The 23039-nt window shown below is 38.1% G+C and overlaps 1 protein-coding gene across 2 annotated transcripts in view; it reads left to right on the top strand.

The window, feature by feature from the left end:
• The window catches only part of CTNND2 (catenin delta 2), a gene marked incomplete at both ends in the record, with an annotated part of 531585 nt that overhangs the window by 347502 nt on the left and 161044 nt on the right, over positions 1-23039 (top strand). For both annotated transcript variants that reach the window (XM_082277797.1, XM_082277798.1), the window contains one exon: positions 20372-20504. In XM_082277797.1, the coding sequence (XP_082133923.1) occupies positions 20372-20504 (133 nt within the window). The remainder of the gene's footprint in view (positions 1-20371; positions 20505-23039) is intronic.

Here is a 23039-nt window from a genome sequence, read left to right on the forward strand (position 1 = left end):
ACAGATTCAAATAAAAATATGTTGATATATTCTGTACTATACTTAATGTTTTTAAAAACCTCAAAAGTTGGGGTGTTTTTGCTAAAGAACTAAAGTATTAATTGTATCAGTTTTCTATATTCTTTCTGTAACAGTGAGAAGGAAAGCAAAAGTTTCATGGGCAGACTTTTCATTTTATTACCAAGAACTGCAAACGTTGGCAGGTTTTTGCTTCATATATAGCCAGGGCTAAGAAACATTTAAGAGCTAAATAGCTCCTTGTGCAAGTTTCTTAAACCTGATTTGAATTCATGGTCACAGCAATGTATGTACAATCTAAAAGAAAAGTTTGCATATAGAGATGTTGATTGCATACACTGTCCATTTTGTTTTACCCGTGATAAAAGAAAACTCACATAAGCATGTGTTGTGTCAACAACAGACAGTTGATATATCCCAAATTCAGAATACTCTCTAATAGATAGTGCAAATGCAAGGCTGTGCTATCCTTCCAAAAACTGGCTGTTCTTAGCTCACTTGTTTTGTGAAGCAGGACACAGCTTACTTGTTCCCAAGTGTCAAAAGCCCATGTTAGACGGCTTTGTATGGACACAGCTCTTCTGTGCAATGGTAGTGTCAACTTGACCTCCTTCCTGTTGCAAAGATATTTTTTAAACTGCTGTGTTTGAAAATGTAAAGATTGTTGTATATATTAGCTGCTAGTTTTTCAACCATTTCAGAGAATTCTCTGTTCTTGAGCTTAAAAATATGCAAAGTATGTGAACATCAGTATCATATATAAACTAAAAGAAATGGTTTTTGGTTTTTTTCCTCTAAAATAGGAAAGGCATATTAAGTATACATTAGAAAAACTTATGGTTTTCAGGGTCTAGTTGAATAGTGCAGAAAAGACATCTTTTGGGTTTGTACTTCTTTAGCTTAACCTGCAGTGTACATATTTGTCCTTTATAAAAACTAATTGATGGTAAAGTTGGTGATAATATATTTTCCCCCCATTTCTGTGTCTGACTAGACAGCTGGATCTCATTATCTTCTAGTGTATTCCACAAAATTTAGCACTGTTGTCACTTTCAATGTACATGGAGAAACTTTAGAAAGCAAAAAGTGTCTGAAGCTTGTAAGGATTTCTGTATCTGTACCTAGGATCAATCACTATTTAAAGGAGGAGAAAACTCATCCCTGCTACTTTCACATCTTTTACTGAAATAGTAGTAGGTCTTCTCTATGGAAAGTGAATATTCTGTTCAAAGACTAAAAGCTGGAGTAGAAGGTCATAGGGAAATGCAGAAATCCTAGTGATTAACTGAACAAACCTCTGAGCAGCACACATTTTCAAGGCTGACTGCACATTTCAGTGCTCCTTGCGGGTGTTTTATGGTACCACTTTCTTGTGTCTTAGGAGCTGCTGGTACAGCCCTGGCATCCTCTGCCTGTGTGGCTCAGAAAGCTGTCCCCTGACTGCAGTGTTCCACATCTAATTGCTGCTTCTCCCTCTGGATCTTGCTGAGTTTAAATCTGGTAACTGCCTGTTCTGCACCGATGGATTGTTATCTTTTCCATGTCCTTTCATCTACCAGTCATAGGACAACATTCCTAGAGCAGATAGTATATAAGGGTTTTGCTTTCTCTTAGGGAAGAGGGAATAGCTGGGGGTTCTTTTGTCTGCTTACCATGTCTATGCACACCTTGAAATAGAAATTGAGAAATCAGCAGATACTTGAAGGCCAGTTTGCTCTGAATATACCTTAAACCAAGCCTTTACAGAAAACAAGTCATTATTTAGTTTTTCTGTATGTTCCTTTGGTTAGTCCTTAGCTTCCAGCACTGTCAAATGAATCTCACAGAGCAACATGAGTTTTTTAAGCTGTATCACTGTCCTTGTTACTGAACTGTGTGCTGGATCATCTTACTCACTTGTGAGGCCCCATCTGAATTTCAGCAATAGTCAGCCTTAGAACATCATTATACATTCTTGTTCAAAATGTATCATATGAAAATACTGGTGATTATTGCTTTGTACTCTATGTCCGTTCCAGCTCTAGGAGGTGTTTGAATTATTGTGGACTTTTAACTTCTGGAATTTCATTACAAGCACTAAAAATGCATTGCTTTTTAGAAATCTATGAGCTGTTACCTCTACAAAGTAGGATTTGCAGAAACAGCTGTGGTCATTTCAGCAGGTACTTCAGTCAATGCATCTCCAAGGGCTGGACACCCTGATCCAGTCACAGTCCAGATGGACAGATACAGGTTTCCTTTCAAAGGAATGTTGAGCAGCTTGGACAGGCTCCTGGCTGAGTGGTCCTCTTCTCTGGGGCTCATATAGCATGTGGTTGTCATGGAGGGTAATTCCTCTTAGTGTTGCCTACTCATGAGTTCAAACAGGGCTTTGGAGTGTTTAGATTATGCTGCATCATCACAATGAAGTGTGCTATAGTTCTTTGATTTAACACTTGGATGTGTAAGAAACTGCCTGTCAATTACTCCAGTCACACCAGGAGATCATGGGCATTTGTCTGCCCACCAAAAAAACAGGCAGTGGGTATATTTTACATGGGCAAGGCTAATGACTTCACCTCACAACAGGCCTTTTAGAGCAGTTTTTCCTTAAAAGTCCTTATTCTAAAATGTGTAGAGGTCAGGAAGAAAGTAGGTCTGCAGTACGTCAATGAACTCTTAAAGTCAGAGAAACATTTGGCTCGTGAGTTTTACCGTGCACCGCAGATAGTCTTGGAAAGACAGAGAAGGTTTAATGTGATAATAAATGTGTTCTTAATGATTACTCAACACAACTGCCAATAAAAGGTTGAAAATGGCTTGATTAGTTCAGGTACTATTTCCTGAGTGAGTGTTACCTCCCATTCGATACCCCATGGCACTTCTACCAAACTTTCGTCTTCCTTCCAGGATCGGTTAATTACTCATGAAACAGTCACACAGCTTATTTGATCTCCAGCTCCCAAAAGTCTTCTCCAGGATAATGGAAAATTGCATGTTGTGTTCCTGGTTCTCTTTCATTCATGTTTGACTTTCCTCGTGAAGCAGCCCCCTGAGAGTCTGATGCTGTGCTTTGAACAGTTGTAGATACCATTTTTGAGAAAAAAAACATGTATAAAATGCAATGTCAAGCTATTAACACATAAATTGCAATTAATAAAATACACAGCCATGAATTTCAATTAATAAAGAAACTATTTGATACTTTATTTTGCTATCACTTAGAATATGCCATCTAAGTATGTGGCTACAATACAAAAATTAAAATGTCTGGAAAGAAAACCTAGTTCTGAACAATCATGTTAGTAAGTAAAATTTTGACTCTTCAAAATGTTGTCCCTTGTTTCCAGAAGGAAATCAAGGCCAGGAGCATTCTATAGAGATGTAAGCTTCTTATCTGGTTATAGTAGATGGTGGAAGTATTTTTAAGGAAGATGGTGGGAGTGGTATTTAGATGTTTGCCAGTTGGTAAACGACTGAGACTGCTGAACAGATGGCAGTAAAGGCTGATAGGTATTGGTGGGTCTGGTGATTGGTATCAGATAAATAACTCAGCTATGCTGTGTACACATCCCAGGTCTGTTCAAGATTTGTCATTAAATTGCTGTTGTGTGTATGTAAAGCAAAACCCAACTTTTCAGCCAGCTGAGTCTTCCTTTTGACATCTCAGTATTGCTGAGTCATTCCATTATCACAGTAAAAATCAAGAGCAAATCTAACTTACTAAAACAGTCATAAAACCACCCAGTTTCAAGTGTTCAGCTGGGAGAGTCATTCATGTATTTTGCCAACAGTGTGGTAACATCAGGTAAAATGCTGACCAAAAGTGTCATTTTATCAAGGGCTATCCTCAGTGAGTATTTGTAATTGACCATTTTTGCAGCTGCATACACTGGGATTATTTTTAATAAGGTGAGGAATTTTTTCTTAAACCTCTCTTAGATATGTTGTGCCTATATTCTACAGTCAGCATCAGTTCCCAGAACTGGGATATGAGGAATCTATTCCAAGGAAATTTGACTTTTAGGGCAAAACACCTGACAATGTAAAAGAAAAACAGAACCTCTTTAGGCATGTGAAACAAATTGTCTTTTACTAAGCTTCTCTCATTTTCTTTTTGCACAGTGCTTGCTTAACAAATGGTAGTCAATAATCTGCCTCCTGATGGGTTTTTTTTTTGTCTTAGATCTTCACCCTCTTTAAAACCATTTCGGTCTGGTGGCTACTCTGCACATCTGTGGCAGGATTGATAATAACATTTTGCCCTGGAGTCAGTGATTTTTACAGCAAGGTCTCAAGAATCTTGCAGAAGGGCTTTTTTTAATAGATAGCAAACTAGATGTATAGAGAGATGAAATGACATGGAAAAAATAACAATATATTTATGCCTCCCATTTCCTTGTCTCTTGCTGTGCTTACTCTGCATGATCTCTGCCTGACCTACAAGGGGTTTTTTTTCATAGTTTAATTCATGGAGTTGGTGGCTGTGAGTATATTGCTTTGCTTTTATCTCATGTCTTCAAGCCATAACTCTTTATCTCCTAACTCAAAGCTGCAGGACTGAAGGCGAAGCTGATTTGCTTTCTTCTTTTCTCAGTGCTCTGATGTTCTGCAAGGAAAATTTGGCAGAGGTAAATAACTGTCAAAGAGAAAGAACAAGACAAACCTAGCAGATCCAGGTTTTCAAAATTGGCTAGTAATTTTAGGTGAATTCATTTTGGGTACGCAGTTGACAAAGAAAGACTCACAGCCAGGCCCTTGTAGTTTGGCAGCCAAAATCATTAGCATCTTTTATTAAACTTGGCTACCATGCTATCTTTATAGATAACCTGATTTTAAACAGCTGGCTAAAGTAAAATTTTATTAGCAAAGGTAATTTAGTCTGTTGAAAAATATGACTATTTTTATTGTTTGTGTGTTCTATTCTTAATTATAACAGGAAAATTTTACCTTGAAGAAAAAGGTTAATACTTGTCTTCTGACAAGCTAGCTTTTAATTTCTGCTGTGTTTAACTCCAGTTCAAAGGGGTGGCTTTAAACAGAAGTCTCAGCTGTTGTTGGCTTTGCATTGCAAACTGATGGGAGCTGCACAGCTGCGACTGTAAGCAAACCTGGCTGGTGCTGGGTTACACCAGGTAACAAGCTGCCTGTCCTGGGAACATCCTCCTAAGCAGCCCTGGGCCTGAAGGTCAGGCAGATTTTGCAGGTGCAGAGCTAGTCAGCCATGGTCTCGCTCCCTCCCTGCTTCTACTGAAGCAGGGGCTCCCTCGATATTGGACTGCATCACTTCTGAGATGGGGCAGCAGAGCAGCTTCCTGGGGCATCTTCAGTTTCCTAGTGCTTTTGAAACTTGTTGAGCTGGCTGTGTTTATATAGTCTCGAGACAGTATTTGATGCATCATTTATATGTCTGAATAAAAATTCTTTTAGAACCTAATTTAGGATGTATTTCCCTATCTTAACAGGCAGAGCTTGCCTAGTTGTACATATTCCTAAGAAAGCAGTAAGTTGGAATAGGTATTGCCAATTTGTTTTTCTCCAAGACCTGATTTATCAGTTTCTCTTGCTCTGAATTTTTGTTGAATTTCTAGGGCATCTCCTCATATATTACATTGCAGCAGCAGGAGTCCATGGCTGATCAGTATGCAGAGATCGTTTTGGTCCTGTTCTTGCCTAATAGTACTAACCTCAAAATAAAAAGTTAATTAGAGCAAGTAAAGTTATTAAAAGTGCCTGTGTGATTTAAAAGGTGAAGTCTACATTTTCAGGAGAGTCTTAGGCATTTTGGAAACCTGATTAAATTAAAATCCTTTATGAGGTTACATGAAAATAGAACTTCGGCTTTAAATCACCTTGCTGATTTTGATAATCTTACTCAGCGTCTTTCCTTGTCTCACACAATAAATGGTAATCCTTCACAGCTGAAATTCACCACTTGTAGCTATGGAGGAGTACAAGGACATCCTCAACAACAGCATATATTTAGTCAAAATCTTTCACAAAACCCAAGAGCACTTCACATAACAGTTCCTTTTAAATGACCATTATTTGGAAACAGTTAGATGAAGACACAAGAAAGTTTTTCTGGTTTTTTTTTAAATTTTAGTTCTTTACTGTCAAGAGAGACTCCTGACTGCCTGTGTTACAGTTGAGGTTACATTTCGTAGCCCAGATGTATAAATCTGATACACTCTGACACCCAGCACATTGTGGGCTTTGGCAGGAGAAAAACAAGTTGAATTAGAGGGTTACTGAGGGAGGCAGAGCCTCTTCTGCAGACTCACTATTAATATCAAGCGTAGCAGTACTCAGGTACCATTGTCCACGTACATCCACAAACACGTTGTCCACACTAGCCCATAGAAAACTGATTTGGTGTGGTAGTACCAGGGAAATAGGTGTCCATGAGAGTCCTGGTTGCTAAATTCTCACTAGCATGCCAAAGACTACATGAGCCTGGAGACTGATCTGTGTTTTCACCTACAATGACTCTCTTCAGTGGGAGCTGACTGCCTCTCCTTAAATTAGTGTAAGAAATGCAAGACTGTATGCCTTTTTCTTCTGAAGGAAACTAATACATGGAGTGGGAGAATGAATAATCTGCAGGCTGCCCTTGGTGAGGGGAATGAGATGCAGTGACAGGGGAGGAAGGAGCTGCGAAGGATGTGGAACCACTTCTAGTGAAGTGGACAAGAGCCATCTCACATCCTTTAAGTATTTTGCTTATCCTTAGTGAAAGCATCTTGAGATGCTTGTGATGGTACAGGTAGTATTGAATTCATACTCTTGTTTTATGTGTACTGTCTTGGTAACATAATTGGTGTTTAATGCAGCTCTGCCTGTCTCCCTTTTTCTACTTGTCTAGAATATCCTTGGTGTTTAAGAACAACCCTTATGTCAGCTGCTTTATTAAAGAACGTGCTGTGGAAATTATGCTAATTAAGCTGGAGTGTAATTATGGGCTAGAAAGATTATTTCACAGTCAGAATCGAATTGTTGTAGATAAATGTGCATTAACTTAATAGTGTGCAGCTAATTAGTTTTGCTATTTACTTGTAAAAATTAAAAAAAAAAGATATAATCAGGTATTGAAAAGCTTGAGAAATGAATATATTGCAAAGCCAATGGGGAGTGTACTCCGAATCTCTTTTTAATTACTGTTTTGCTGGAATTTTTTCTTAGTTTTCCTATTCTGAACTTGCAATGGACACAAGTAGCTAATTAGCATACTTTATTTCTACTTAAAGTAGTACATATTATGCAAGTAAAACGTGATTGCCAGTTTGACAGTTATATATTTGTAATTCGTACTGAAGCAATTACAGCATCAGAATGTCTTATACTCTCCACAAAAGTAAAATTGCTTTGGATCTCATTGTGTAGCAAATTGATAAACACTTTATTTTCTGTGTATATCTAGCTTTATTTTTTATATTTGTCAGCCAGGTGACATTTGTCTTTAACATGGCTTAAGGAAGGAAGGATCTAAATGCTTTCATGTTTAGATACATCCACTAAATACCTCTTAGAGTACAGCAGTGTGTAGTCATGATCCAAAAACCAAACCTGAAAACCAAAGAATGCAGAATTACTTGACCGCCATCTAAAAGACTGAAAGCCTTGAGGTGTTTGCCAACAAACATGTAATTTTGTATGTTCCAAAAATACCCATAATAGCTCTATATCTCAGACATTCACAAATGGGAAAGGAAGGCTGCAGAACATTCTCCTTAATGTACATTAGTATCAGCTTCTGGGAAAACCTACTACAATAATTTGATTTGTGGATATAAATTCATATATAGAAATTTTTGTAAGCCACCTCTGAGCATAATATGCCTTCTGTTGACTTCAGAGTGAGAGACTCCGGTATAAACTAAAGTAGTGATTAAAAAGTGCAATCTCAAACTGAAGTCTGGTGTGCTCTGAACTTCATGTGCAGTGTTGCCTACAGGGCTTTACTGTATGATCATCCTTCTTTATGCTGAAATGAAAAAATGTAGAAGAGGGACATATTTTTATGAAACAGAGAAAAATAATTTCAATAACCTATGTAGTGATTCCTCCCCTAATAAATAAATAACATCAGATATAATATCCTCTGCTGCAGAACAGTTCCATGGCTTTTCCACAGTGAGTTTTAATGAAATCGGATATCAGTTTCATTTCTATCAAGTTCTATCAAGAGCACTGGCTCCTGTGTGAATTTGTATTTGCCATTAGAAGAAAACTTACGAACAGCAAGTATTGACATAAACCTAAAAAATCTCAGACTTTTCTCACTTCCAGCCTCCCTTGTGAAACAACACAGCTGAAAATCCGTGAACTTTGTCATGTTTGAAATTGACTTTGGAATTCGCAACAAGAATTTGGGATATGAATTTCAAAATCATGCATATTTTCCCTAACAAGACCAAAAATGTGACATTAAGGATGTGTAAAAAACATATTTTTTTCTGCTTTGGAGGATTTTATAGCTGGAGTTGATGCTATCAGTTGAGCACAGAGAGAACAGTTTCAAAGTTTGAGGGAGTGGTGTTGTCTGTTCTGTTTCAGTAAGGAAATATGGGGGGAAAGATTACAAAAGTCTGAAAAGAAATTAGCTCTGAGGTGAAAAAGGAAAGGTACAATTCGCAGTCTGTACTTCTTGCTGCTGGCAAAATGTATTACAGGGTGTCACTCACCAACTAAATTCTTGAATCAGTGAAAGCAATGGGCACTGGAATTTACTACATCGGATGAAAAATCTGCCCAGAACATGTTGCACGGAAATAAGTACCATACAAGTAACAACTAGATAAAATATGAGTAACTCGTTCTTTTTCAATCATTAGCTGTACTTCCACTGGCTGAGGAAAGATTTTTGATAGATTGAGGCACATGTTTTCCTTTAATATATTCAAGTTTCAAAGACCTCTTTAAGATATTGATTCTGATTTCCAAATGACAGATATTTGGCAGTGTTTCTGTCATTCGTTAATAAGGGCAATTGCCCTCAGTCAGTACCATGATTATTGTCTCCAGTGGATTTATTAGATACATGCAGTGTTTTACAGTTCAGCTGCAAATGTTTCTGTAGAAATGCTGTGCAGCACAGTCTGCAGCCTCATTCTTTTACTCAAGAACAGAAAAGTTACGTCCCTTTTGTATCCTGACAGGATGGCAATTAAGGGAGGAGCTAGTTTTCCCCATTCAAAGGATGTTTTTCTTTGAGTGGGATTTTATTTGGGTAAAACTATCAAATATACATGTGATCTGTTTATTTTAGGTTTATTTAAAAGATATAGCCTACTTCTGCTCTAAACTCTGAATATGGTCCATGTAAATTTTTTTTTTCTGATTCAGCTTTTGCATTAATTTTAGTAAGACACTTCCTGGTTTCAGCTGGGATTCACTGTTCTTGGTCTGCTTTTTTTGCTGATACATCAATTCAGGGTTGTGGATTTCTTTGGTGTTGATGAGCACTTGGTAGTACTTTAATGACTGACAAACTCATGATTCTTCTGCTGGCTTTTGAGTCATTGTGATGACTCTTGTGGGTAATCCTGTGGCCCAAACAGAGAACAGAGACATTACCATGCTAGATAGCCAGCTAGAAACCATCCTTTCTCCATTTACTTCCCCCTGCAAGTGCTGAAGTACAGCCTTGTTTTCTAGCATTCAGAAAAGTGAGGTACGTGTTATGTTTGTTGATATTTTGAGTAGAATAGGATGAGATCAAAATACCGTGTTAGAAACAGCAATACCAATAACAGAAAAACACTTCTTCTGAAAAAATGAATGACAAATCTTTTTTTTTATTATTGTTATTATTTATAAACTGAAACTGTTGTTAGTTTATCTCAGCAGAATCCAAGATTGATTTAAATTCGCTACAAGAAGCCATCTTTAGCTTGAGCAATGGATGTGGCAGCATCCATGCCAAATAGCAGGAGGATTGCAGTTAGAGATTGGCTTTGGTAGCCCAGAAGGTCTCTTCTTGCCCTGCACTCCCCTGAAATGCTGTCCAGATCCTCTCAATTTTTTATATATTTGAAAACCTTTTGCAGTCAGCTAGCGGTGAATCAGTCTCTCTGAGTTTGGGGAGTTGAAAACTAGGACTGAGGATTTAATAGTGGCCCTTTTAACTTTTGTCAATTTTTTTTTCCTCTATCAGAGAGTCATGTAAGCACTCTCTTTACCCGTGCCTGCATGAAGATGATATCTATGTACTGCATTAGGAGAGTTCCCTAGAATTTCTACAGTGCTTTGAAGAAGATGAAAAGTATGCGAGGAGAAGTAGCAATAGTATTTGAGTATCACTACTCATTGCTGTTGGATACTTTTTCTTCCATCCAACACCTTTTTTTTTGAGCAATTTTTTAACAATTTAACTCTCTTGTTACCTACTCCATGAACTTTCTGTCTCATGAGTGTTGTGTGTATTGCATTATTGCACTGTTTTGGTGGTTGTACAATGAGGTACACCAAGCTAGCGTGCAGGAGATCAGTTTTTCCATGCTTAATGAAAACTGAAATAAAGGCAGCACAAGAAAACCATTAGTCTGTATTTCCCTTTGACAAGAAAATCAATTTCTAGTGCATTTATAGAATTGAACAGCTTGCAACTTTAGTGAATAGAATTAGTTGCTCATTTTTTCCTAAAGATTGAATAGAAGTCTAGTTGTAAGAAAATAAAATGAATGTTCTTTATTGTTTGGCTTTTTTAAAATCCAGTATTAGAAATTTATGTAAGTAAGCTTTTTTCTTGGCTTTGCAGAGTTGATGTTTCAGGACAGATTCTGGGTTTAACAATTTGTGTTGTTTTTTATCAGTATCTTGCGTCACTGTTAAGTTTTATTATTTAATATTCATTATCAAGCATCAAATGAATGCCTATTATGAATAGTTTGCTGTGCTCAGGAAGACAGGGAGTGCTGTGAAGTGTTGCACAGATAAGAATGATGCCTGATATGGATGTGTGGGGATGAGATGAGAGCTTCTGCTGTGCAGCAAGAAAAGAAGCCAATAGTGCACTCAGTGGAGTAATCCTTAAGGACTGAGATAACACAAGATATTTAGGATTAAGACTTTCTGTTAGTTTAGATTAACACCTTTTCCTGGTGCCCCACCCCAACTGTAAAAAGTATTTCTGCAGCTTGTGCTAAACTGTTTGGTCTGTTGGAATTTCCTGTTTTCTGCTATTAGCACACATAGAAAACACCCAGTTTCTAGTGTTGGTGGTTGCTGCTTTCCTGTGGCAGACTCCAAGTTACCCAGGCAGTGGTAGGTCCAAGATTTACGTTTGCAAAGAGGAGAGAAACATCCAGTTTCATTGTTTCTTGATTTGCCTAAACCTTAAAAAGCTTGACTTTGTCATCCCTGCTGGAAAAGGGTAGAAGCAGTTCTCCTGTCACTGCCATCCAACTGAAGAGATCTGGAGCCAGAAGCTTGATCAGGCAAAGAGAGCAGCAGGGAGAGACAAACCATGTGTTGCCACGTCCATTATTGTGAAACTCATTCTGCTTAATAGCACAACATTGGAAAGCTTTGACTGGAGAGGGTGGAATGCCTCAAAACCTTTTGGAAACTTCCATGGTTCTGATTATTTCAAAAAATAATGTGGATGCTTTGAGCCTTTCAGGGAATATTGTGTGTGCCAGCTTCCCCTCCCACAGATGAGTGTGGTTTAAATCATTAACGTTGGCGCTGTTAGGCTAATGTTTCAAGCGTTCCTCCTGCTTTTTTCACTTTGTTTTTTTATAGCTGCAATGTTTAGGTGTTACCATGCATGTGGGAATGTGCATCTTCCTCTCTAAAGTGCTTCTCCCATTTTCCTAGAGAAATCAGGGGTTTGTGGAGTAACCTTTGTTCTTTAGAAAGGATATATTTCTATATGGCCGGAGAGGAGCGGGGTCTCAGAGGCCTTTTTTCTCCTGTTGTTGAAATACAGAAAGGTTTAGGAGCCTCTGAATGGGAACAGTAATTCTAGAAAAGGACACAACTTTTTATGGGATTAATGGGTCTCCGGAGATGGAAAATCTCTCAAACCTCAGAGAAAGACATTAAAGTAACTAATTCTGTCTGACAGTGTAAGTCAATGACAGAGTCAAGGCTGGAATCCCCTAGGTCTGTGTACTGTTCTAATCTCCTGCCTATGTTTCCACCTCTCTGATCTATGAGGAAAGCATATCTGCATCTGTACCAGCAATTCTGACAGTGAATAACATTTCCCAATCTCCTGAAATCTGCCCTGTGATGTGTGAACTCCTGTAGATGGGGAGAGGCCAAATGTAAGCTGGTCTCTCAGGGAAGGGTTAACTTGGCATATTTTCACAGCTGCAGTGTATTAAGCTACTGTAAGGCCCTTCAGTAGTAGGAGGTCAGAAAAATGTTATGCATCACAGGGAAAAAGAAGATAAATTAGGCAGCTTAAAGACGTCTTGATAGCTTACCTAATTTACCTCTTACTTGCTATTGCGGAGGCAGTCCCTGTATATGCAACTATCTGCAGAGGAACAGATAAAGCAAGTTTTTCAAGACTTTCAGCTCAACAGCCCCAAAAAGAAAAATACCACTTTGTAACTAAAACAAACAAACTAAACGAACCAAATAATATAAATGGCAAAGTTAGAGTCTAAAGCACTGAAGTCCCTGCTCCAAAGACACAGTCTTGAGGAGAGATAACATTGTACGAGGTACTGAGGGTATGGCTACCTCACAATACAGGCAACTGCTTTCATAAGAATAAGAAATACAAGCTCCATCACGGGGTGTAAGAGAATTAAATATTTATAGATCAGTACCAATATCGAGTGAAAAAATATTTCATAAAGGTTCATAAAAATATTTTAATTAAAAAGACATTTGTAAATGAGGGTAACTTTAAGCAGATAATACTTATACCTCTAAATATAATCATGTTATATTGAGGGCAGTAACCTGGACCTGTAAATAGTAACACATGGTCCAGTGTCATTAGATAAATAAACTTCACTCAACTGTATAATCTTTAAAATCTTTTCCTCTCAAATGAAATGTTCACATAATCTAAAGCCAGTTCCGTTCCAGGCCATCTTTGTTAGGTTGAAGTAACATCTTGCCTTTTCACTTAAGGGTTTTTTATTCTAAAATCTAAATAATAGAAGAGTGATGCCTTATCAGAGAAAATGTAAAGGATACAAAGGTGGAACTGCAGGAGGGTATATTTGCCTTTGTACAAGTCAGTTTTAGCGCTTTGCTGTATTCAAGATGTAATTTTTTGAAGTACTGGATTAACCCTGAGACCCCAGCTTTATGGTTGTATTAAAGACCTGTGGGACATGCTGAGTATCTCCATCACTTCTTGGCAGAGCTGGACAAGAATCCTGTGCATCTGGTACATCACATCCTTCTCTGCACCTCATTAGCAGACACAAATCCATTGTAAATACCACATTGTGCTGTATCTGTGTAAGCACTACTGTGTGGCAGTTTTAGTTTAGGCCTCATGGAAGCATAAACCAAGGAAAATGTCATAACCCAAGAGCAACATCCAGGTGTTTGGCAGGAGTGCCAAATACCTTTACAGCTGTTTTACATACAGTTGTGTTAAATTAGAAAAGCTCTAACAAGAGCAGCTTTTCAGAAAGTGTAAAGAACTCCTTCAGAGGAGGGAAAAAATGGTGAAGATTTGCAAGATTCTGGAATCACAGGTATGGTGAGATGTTTGCATTTACTCTGTGTGATGGTGAATACCTGTGCATCAGCCTTAGGGAGCACCCCACACAGGCTACAGTTTTACAAGTTGGAATAAACAATAACATATTTCTTTGTTTCATAAGAACTTTACATTTTTATTCATGGAAGAGACATCTTCAGTGCCTTTTCTCTGTCGTGCTTCTGGTGCTTCCAAATTTAGACTAAATTATGTCAGATTATTTTGTTCCTTACTTTTCCAGTAGTCTGGGTTTGGTTTATCTAATTTGAATGGACAAAAAGAGAAGTGCAGGGAGCTCTCTGCTGATAAGGGTTCGTTTCTGTCCTAAGGGGTTTGCATTAGGCCCAAACAGGCTGTTACTGCATCTTGTGGTTGTATGTTGTTTGTGTCACCGTGGGTCTGAGGATGACAATCAATTGCTTGTTATTGTACACTCCTTTGACCAAGTTTGACTGGAGAAGGGAGTAGGCTGAAGGGTTTTGAGGGTTTTCCAAAGTGAGTGGAATGGAGATTGACATACCTATTTTATTTCCTAAAATTGTGTGCTGAAGTTACCCAGTATTCATGTGTTCCGTTTTCAAAGCAAATACAGCAGTTCTCTGCCTCCTCTTAAACTGTAGGAGATCATTCAGAGCAGGCTGGCAATTTCTGCATGTGTGTGTGTATATATGGAGAAGCATGTTTGAAAAAGAGAAAGAACTTAAAGGAAGCACTTCAAATTTCACTCACAATAAATTAGGTGTAATAAGTCTGTGGTTTTTTGTGTTTGACCAATTGTCAGAGAATCACAGATGGAAAATAAGGAAATGAGCTGTTAGATGGCTTCTTCCTCTTTATATATATATTTTTTATATACATTTCTTGTCTGTGGATTAAGTATTCTTGATTTCTTTTTCTAGTTAGGTTTAACATCTTATCTTTGCTCTTTTTAAATGTACCAAGAAAAGTCCTTAGAGAGAGATTCTTGTAGTATTGGTAAATTGCCTTCCAAATATTTTAATAGAAGTTAATTTCTCCCTTTAAACACAGGAGCTAGTTCTTTGATCTTCTCTTGGCTTTTGATTAGTTCTTCTTGTGTTTGATCCTGAGCTACATATAGTTTGTTTTCTTTTAGTACTACCAGAAAACTGTTTTCACAGCTCTCCTTTCAGAAATAAGGGAAAAGGGATTTTCAGACTTTATTTATTGAATTGAGGGAGGAAGTAAACAGAAGGGTCTATGTCTGTAGGCATAAATTCAGCAGAAAGTCTTTTAGACTGGCATTAGCAATTCCACAATGTATATGAGGTAAAAATTGAGGAAATATCCTTAGCTCAGATTGAATCGCCTTTGCCTTTGAGCACCACTTCATACACGAAAACCTTCCCTTCACCAGTTTAGGACTGTTCACATGTGTATTAAGACAGCCAGGAACACACAGATGGGTTTGGTTTTAACAGTCTTGTAATAAAAAAATGTGCATTCTCTTTCTTTGATAAATGCTTGGTGGTAGTTCAGTCTTTGTCAAGCATATGGTTCTTTATAGCGGGCGTCTTCACAGCACTGCCTTTGGGGAATGCTGCAGAGACAGGAATAGCTCTGGGTGTCAGTGCTTGCCTGTGCCAACTGCCTGATCAGATGTGAATGTTCTGCTCTAATAATGTAAATCAGAAATAAGAACCCAAGCTCTCGTGAGATTCAGTGTGACCAATGGCTGGAGAGTAGACAGAGCCATCACACCTGCTTCTCCGATGCTTTGTAGAAGCAATCAGTATCCTTAGTTACCAGCTGGAGACCTGTGTTTTAAAAACTCATTTAGTAGCCTTTTTAAAATCAGTGTAGATATATATGTAACAGGATTTTTAGTTTTGCTTTTCTGTGTGTCATCAGCATTTTCAGTAGCTGAAAAAGAAAATTCTGGCATAATTAAAAAAATATTCAGGTGCAGTACATCCTCTGTGTTCAGCAGCACCTCTCAGTGAACCCACAGAGCCAATGCACTCAGTTACAATCTCTTTTAAGTCTGCATCTCTTTTACTTGCTGACACATGTGTGTGATATGATAGCAGGAGGAGGACCTGTTTTCAGTGCCTTACTTGCAGTACCCAAGTCAGCCTGGATTTCTAGGTGCTACTGCTTCTGTGCCAGAGTGTTGTGTCTCATATACAGCTCCTAGTTGATTCTCTTCAGTTGTTCATAATAAGACATAGCCTTTTGTGATAACTCTAGGCATATATATTGCCAGTTTACTTACATCTTAATGTTCACCTTCGGGTCCTCTTCCACTCCTGGAGCAGTACTATGCTGTAAACCATGGAACATCTGCCTTAGTCACCACTTCAAGCTAAAACCTTCTGCAGGATTCAAAATGAGATCAATCCTACAATCCTAGAGCACAGTTTCCTCAAAGAAAGAAGGTGGAACACCTTGGTGTGTTCCAGTCAGTCTCCTCAGATGAGGATGCTGCCTAGAAAAAAACGCACTTTAACAACGTGCCAAAATATTGGAAGTTCATGGCAAATGCTGCTTTCCAGGCAAACTGTGAAGCTGGGATTCTCTTGTGGAAAAACTCACACTGCCACCAGAAGCCTTTAGCTGACCTAAAGGGATAAGTGTTCTTGTTCCAAGGAAATCATAGGCAAGTGGCAGATTAGTGAAAGATCTTGCATGTACAGCTACTACCTTCCTCTTCATTTTTGGATCAACCACATGGATATTTTGTTAACATTCTCAAAATGCCACGCACCTCCTCAGATTTACTCCAGCCTTCTGGCTTGTTTCACCATCTGTGTGGGTTGTCTCACTCAGATTTTGTAAACATGGAGATGTTTTAATAAGGGACACAGGCTTAGCTAGTGTGTGTTTAGGATGTTCACTATGATTTCGAATTTTGCTTAATTCTACTTCATAATTTTACCAAGGATTAGATCCCCATATGTTACGAGTTTTTCTAATTTGCGTGTGGTACAATATCAGATGTTTCACAGAAATCAAGGTAGATTGGATTTTCATTATCCTTCTACTTCCCTTTAATCTGACACTTATCTCTGTCAAATACCAACCCTACTGCTTCTTGTTGGTAGGCAGTAAAGATCAGTTAATTCCAGCTCTCTTCTACTACTCGTTTTCTCTTACTTTTTGTTTGGCTCTCTATTTTAATACATATTTTTGTCATTGAGGTATGTATGCTTGGAGGCATGGCCTGGATGTTCCCCCATATCTATGCAAAATGCTCCAGATACATTTTGTGCCTTTGTCTTTAAGGAATACTAGTCCTCCTTCCTTCTCCAGGCTTCTGGCAGATGACTTCGTTAAGTAGCCTTTCTAACTTTTCATAATTAAGCTGAGTTAAAAAAAAAAATTAAACTTTTAATTGTTAATAGAGCTGAAAACTTGCTGTTCTTAAAAAAAATCCTCTTTCTCATTCTCACTTTTTTTCCACCTATAAAAGACTTATATAAACCAAATGAAAAATTTAAACCCCTAGAAACTAGTCTTTCTTGCCCTGAAGGCTGCTAAAATTATCACAATTATTCAAGCAGCCCTAACTGTTGACAGAAGTTTTTGTTTGTTTTATATAGCTACTGTATTTCATTTAGAAACTACTGAAAATACAATCAGCTTCGAGACCATCTGCTTAAAATGACAGTGCATACTAGGGCTAAATTTTTAAACTTTTTTTCCTGCTTTCTTCATTATCTCTCCAAAAACTGGTTACATAACAAACTCAGTATTCATTGCTAAGGGTTTATTTTCTGAATTGATTTTCTACTTACATCCAGTGTGCACACATCCATTTGCAACAAGTATTCATAGCTCACTCGTATGCTGATTCTTTTGGGAGATCAGTGGGTAAAAGTAGGGAGAGCCTTGTTTTCGTACTTAAGTACCGTGTAAAGACTGCAGGTTCCTCAGAACAATTAACTGTTCCTTTGGTGAAGGGACCTTTTTCCTTTTGCCCCCTCATTGCCTGTTCTGTTCTGGATTCCAGGACATGAGGAAGAAGAACCTGAGCTGGTAGGTAGAGCCTGTAATGTGCTACTGCACATAATGGGCCTTTTGTTCAGGTGTTTTTTGGTGGGTTTGCTTTGTGATTGGATTAAGTAATAGACATGTTGAGAAGGAGGAAATTTCCTTTTGGAGAGAATTTGTTGGTAAAAGTTCCCACACTTCGACATGTAGTTATTTGCTGTAAACGAACTCATTTCAAATGTTCCCTTGTTCTCTTGTCATACAAGTTTTCTTCTCTCATATTTTGTATCCTCTCCAAAATACCAACACCTGCACCTGGCATCTAGGATTGAAAATGAGAATAAATTGGAAGTGAAGGTAGGATAATTAATTTGTCCTCGGTAAGGTTATTGGATTTTGCCTTCATTTCTTATATTTATTTAAACAAAAAAACCAGGAAGATGTCTTTGGTTTGTTTAGAGCCATTTTTATGGAATGCAGATCTAATAGGTTTGAAGAATCTGTTAGGAAGTGTTAACCTTGTTAATTGGAAGAAAGCAAGTACAAGAGGAAGCTAACCTGTCAGATCACGTGCTTCTATTACCTCTGGCAATTTAAACATGAAAAAAAAGTGTGCTTCACCAGTGAACCTTCCTTTTCCCCTGTTAACAGAGTCATGGTAAACTGGAAATGTGATGTTTGCAATCGTCGGCTGCTGAAGTTTCTAGCCTTTCCTGTTACCTTTTACAAGGTTCTCTGACTTTTCAAGATATTAAACGTTAAAATCTTTTTGAACCTATGCAGATGTCTCTTGTAGAGGCTTCCAACAGTTTATGTCATCTAAAAATTCATTGGAATAGTCCATATGTGATTTATTACTACATCTTTATGATTTCTTTATATTAAATGTTTAATGTGAATTCTAATATTCATGAGTTAACTTGGGTTTTGTGGGAAGAGAAGTGACCAGTGAAATTCTGGGTGTATTTTTTACATCTCGTATTCATATTCTGAATCTCCATAAAGATACACCTGTAATGACAACTCTCAGTCTGAGAAATGTCACATATGAGAAGAGAACAGACAATCCCTCTGTTCTGTAGCAATTCATTATTATTGTAAGATGAGTCTTCCTTCCCTGAAATGTCGTGGAAGAACTGTTGTAGTTAAAGTGTGCTTGGGACAGATTGCAGAGATGCTGTGAATTCCCCTAGTGATGTATACTTGGCCTCAGCACAGAAAAATCCCTATAATTTAGGAAGGAGTCTGATGATCAGGTTTATTTTTTCCAAATATTATAGCTGGACTCTGCAACAGATCTACCGGGGTTTTTTTTTTGGATGAGGTCCCAGGTGATGATGGTAACTGCAACAGAGTACTCTTTTACAAGTTTCCTCTTTTTCCTAATTTCCCTCTGTTAGCTTAAATGTGTGCCACTAGACGGAAGATGGTCAAAATATTTATATGGCACAAAAAATAAGCTCTTGGGAAAAAGGCAGGTGATATCCAAGTATATCACACAGAGTGGTTGCATGTATCTCTAGATTTTGGGACACAAAGTCCAAAGCCATTTCCATGAATGATTTTACCGTTAAACACAGAGTGGAAAAATTCACCCAAAGTGACAGATTGATTTTAAGTTCAGGTCTGGAAGCTGCAGAATACCTGCTGGGACTTGTTCAACATACTTGGATTCAGTTCTTTTATGTGATGCTAATGATGTTTTGTAGGATTAAAGTGCAAAGACTGAGTGCTCAAGTAGGGCCAAAAATGTGTAAGAGTTTTACGTTGACTGTATCTGTACTAGTTTGGAAACAAACCAGTGGGAGGCACCAAGTCAGAATAACAATTTAATAAGGAAATTTTAAAAAATAAAGGCAGAAAACACTGGTTTAAACTGACAGAGTCAGGATACAACATGACACCCTGTTAGTCAGGATGGTGGTGGCAGTCCAATAAAATGGTGGCTGCAGTCCTCCTGAAGTGGTGGCTGTGGTTCTGTTGAAGCAGTGATCCTGCAGAAAGGGCCTGCTCTTCCTCAGAAGGTCCAGTGGTGGCTATGTAGCTCCTGTCCTGTGGGAATCCAATGGAAAGGGTGTCTGTGGTGTTCAGAATCTCAGATTATATCCAGGATGGGATGCTTGGTTCCTCCCTCTGGGTGAAGCATCTCACAACGGCATGATGCGTCATGAGGCCAAGCATTGATGGGCTCATTAACAGAAGATAGTCCGGAGGGAGGAGGCAGGGAAACACTGGCCCACCTGGTTTCAGCAGCTCATGAGGATGAGAATACGCTGCAACCCAGGACAGCATCTGAAAAACAAAACCAAACAAAAGACAAAATTGATCATTGCTTTCTATATAAGATAGTGATTGGTATTACACAGAGATAGCAATAAGTAAAAAGGACTTTTTTACAGATTAGCATTTCATAGCAAACCATTTGTGATTATATGAGCATGTATTTTCTTGCTTCTCTTATATTAAGATTTCATATAGCCTTTTTATTTAGGGAAGTTTATCAGTTAGAGAGGTAACTCCACAAAGTTACTTCTTCTAGTTATACTTTGTCGAATTCTTTCTCCAGAGGAGTACAGTTTAAAATAAAAAATTGCTTCATCTTTGATTTTAATGTTTGCTTTGATAGTAATGGGGAAAAAAAGATTTTATTAGACATTTCTGTCTTCTTTGTTGACCTAACTGTTGCCACATTTATCCACTAATAGCAAAATTTTTGATGAATCTGTTGTATTTGCTTTCACACAGAGAGTTTGGATGGCGGGATCCAGAGCTTCCAGAAGTTATACAAATGTTACAGCATCAATTTCCCTCAGTACAGTCGAATGCTGCAGCCTACTTACAACACCTCTGTTTCGGAGACAATAAAATAAAAGCAGAGGTAAGATTTATAAACCCTTTCTTCAGCAGTGTTGCTGCCTGCTGTTTATCATCAACAATTATTTATGTGTACTTTAAAAAGACTTACAAGAGACATCATGGATATATGCTTGGACCCATTTTACTAAAGCTTTCACTGAAGTCATTTGTTACTGTTAGAAAATGTAAAAAATGCATAAAACGTGCATGTTGTAACTAAGTGTTTTGTTTTCTTTGGAATGTTTTGATTGATTGCATACCATTTAAACACTGTATCATAGTTGTTCAGTAATCAGCTAGTGGTGTGGTCTTGATCTCACTGAAACATATGGGCATTTCCTTAGGGTTCTCTAAGAGACATCTAGACACTAACTATAAACACAGAATATGAAAATTAAGCAAAAAGGTTCTAAATCAAAGCATCCTTTAATACATAATTGTGTAAATAGCTTTAATTTCACTGAGTTTGCAGCTTGAATGGTGCTCATTGGTCTATGATCTTGGAATTCAGTGCAGATTGTATCTAAAATGTGATTCAGATATCAATATAGAGCTTGTTCTGTACCTGTAGCTGACAGGTAGTTCTTGCTTGTTTGTTCCCTGTGGTTAATGGGACCAGTGCAGCTTTTGGCAGGAAGGCAGCTCTAAGGGATCTGACAAACACATAGCAGTCAATTAAAATTGAATGAGTGAAGCTGTTACCAGCCCCAGCTGCTTCCCCTGGCCCTCTCTGAGACACTGCTAATCAGAGACATGTGGTGTGCACATAAATCTGTGCCTTACTGGCACCTTTTAGTCTGGCATGTAAAGGTAAACTGAGATCAAGAGCTGCTATTGCTTATCTGTCAGAACTGTGCAGTGACGCTGGCTTGGTAGTGCTTCATCTTCCTCACCCTCAGCACAAACCACTCAGTGGATCTATCCCACTATAGAGCTTTTGCTTCCAGGCTTTCTCATGCTGAGGAAATTCCTTAGTGAGTAAGCATGTATTCTGCTGGCATTGGCAGAACTGCCCTGGTTGCATACATCACCTCAAACATCTTAGAATTAGTAATAAAAAATACTTACATTAATGTTAAAGTGAGAAATGTTTGTGCACTGGAGAAGAGAACTGTGGTACAGGTATCACTGAAAATTTTAACTGCACACTCTGTCCTCGACTCTTGTCATTAATCAGAAATTAGTTTTTCAGTAAAAGAATTGATTCATCTCTGAGAAAGGCTAAATTTAACTAAATTATTAGAGCAATTTACTCATTGCACAGTCTCTGCTGCCTCCTGTTAAGCATAGATTGAGAGCCCTCAAGTAGCTGTCATTTGAGGGAAGCAGACTGTTTAATTTCTGTTGCTAACCATTTAGGAAAAAAGGTGTCCAATCACTGTTAATCTCACCCATCCCAGCAGGACATCAGCCTTTGTAAGATTCAGGCTCATGAGCTGGAAGGGTGAAGGTAAGTAAATAAACCAGTAGAGTACTAGGCAGTGTTCTGAGCTGCTTCTGTGAGAAAGGATAGCAGATAAAACAAGGATTCCCCCACTTCATTTGTTATTATTCAGGACTTTCATATACTGCTCACTATGTAATACATAAAATGCCATGGAAACAAACCAAAATACCTTTCTTAAAGCGGTTCATCTGAGAATATGCTTTCAAACTTCTGGTACTTTTGATTTTTGTAAGATGACAAAATAATGGGATGTATTGTGTGCTTTTCAAATGCTTTTTGGAGCTTTTCAGACTAAAGCACCCAACATTATCAAACTATTTTACCTCTATCTGTATCTATCTATGTACCAACCAAAATTATTTCATGATAAGTCCTGTTGTGTTTAGATCATGACTCAGCAGAGCACTTGAAACAGTTTCTGTGTTTGTTTGTTGGTATCAGGGTCTACCCAAATGGCTCAGTAGTGTGTCTAGGGCCTGCTTGAACTTCCACTGAATCACAGTTTCTCGAGTAACCTTTTGTGGGAGAGTTCAAAATCCTTTTGATAAGGGGGTATCACAGCAGTTACCCCCGATTCTTCCTAGGTTTATACCCAGCCAGAGGAACCTGAGTGGTCCTGTTAAACCTGCCTGGGACAACTTCCTTGATAACTGTTAAGGATGTGTCTGACTTATGAGTTGAACTAACACCGAAATAACAGAAACTGGTATAAAAATTCTCTTTTCTGCGAAGTATTTGCATTGTAGTTTTGTGTTGTGGCCAGTTCTCCTCTGTCTGCAAATGACCACATTTAATATTTAATTTCTTCTTCATGGATAGCAGCATTCCAGTCCTGCTGCATGTGGTTGCAGGGAACCCTGCCAGCTCTGACACAAGGAAAAAAGCACCAGGATACATCATATTTTCCTTGCAATTTCTTATTGAGATTACAGAGCAAAAAAAACGCAAAAAATTCTTTTGAAGCAGAGAAAACTGCTCTTTGACAAAATACCTAGCTTTAATATAGCAAAGGTCTTGGGCTAAAGAGAAGAAACTGTCTTGGTGGTCTTTCAAATCCTAGAGAAAAGACAAACACTGATACGTGTAAGTAAAGAATGCTGCTGCTATTTT

The sequence above is a fragment of the Coloeus monedula genome (genome assembly GCF_965178545.1).
Source record: "Coloeus monedula genome assembly, chromosome: 1".
Classification (NCBI taxonomy): domain Eukaryota; kingdom Metazoa; phylum Chordata; class Aves; order Passeriformes; family Corvidae; genus Coloeus; species Coloeus monedula.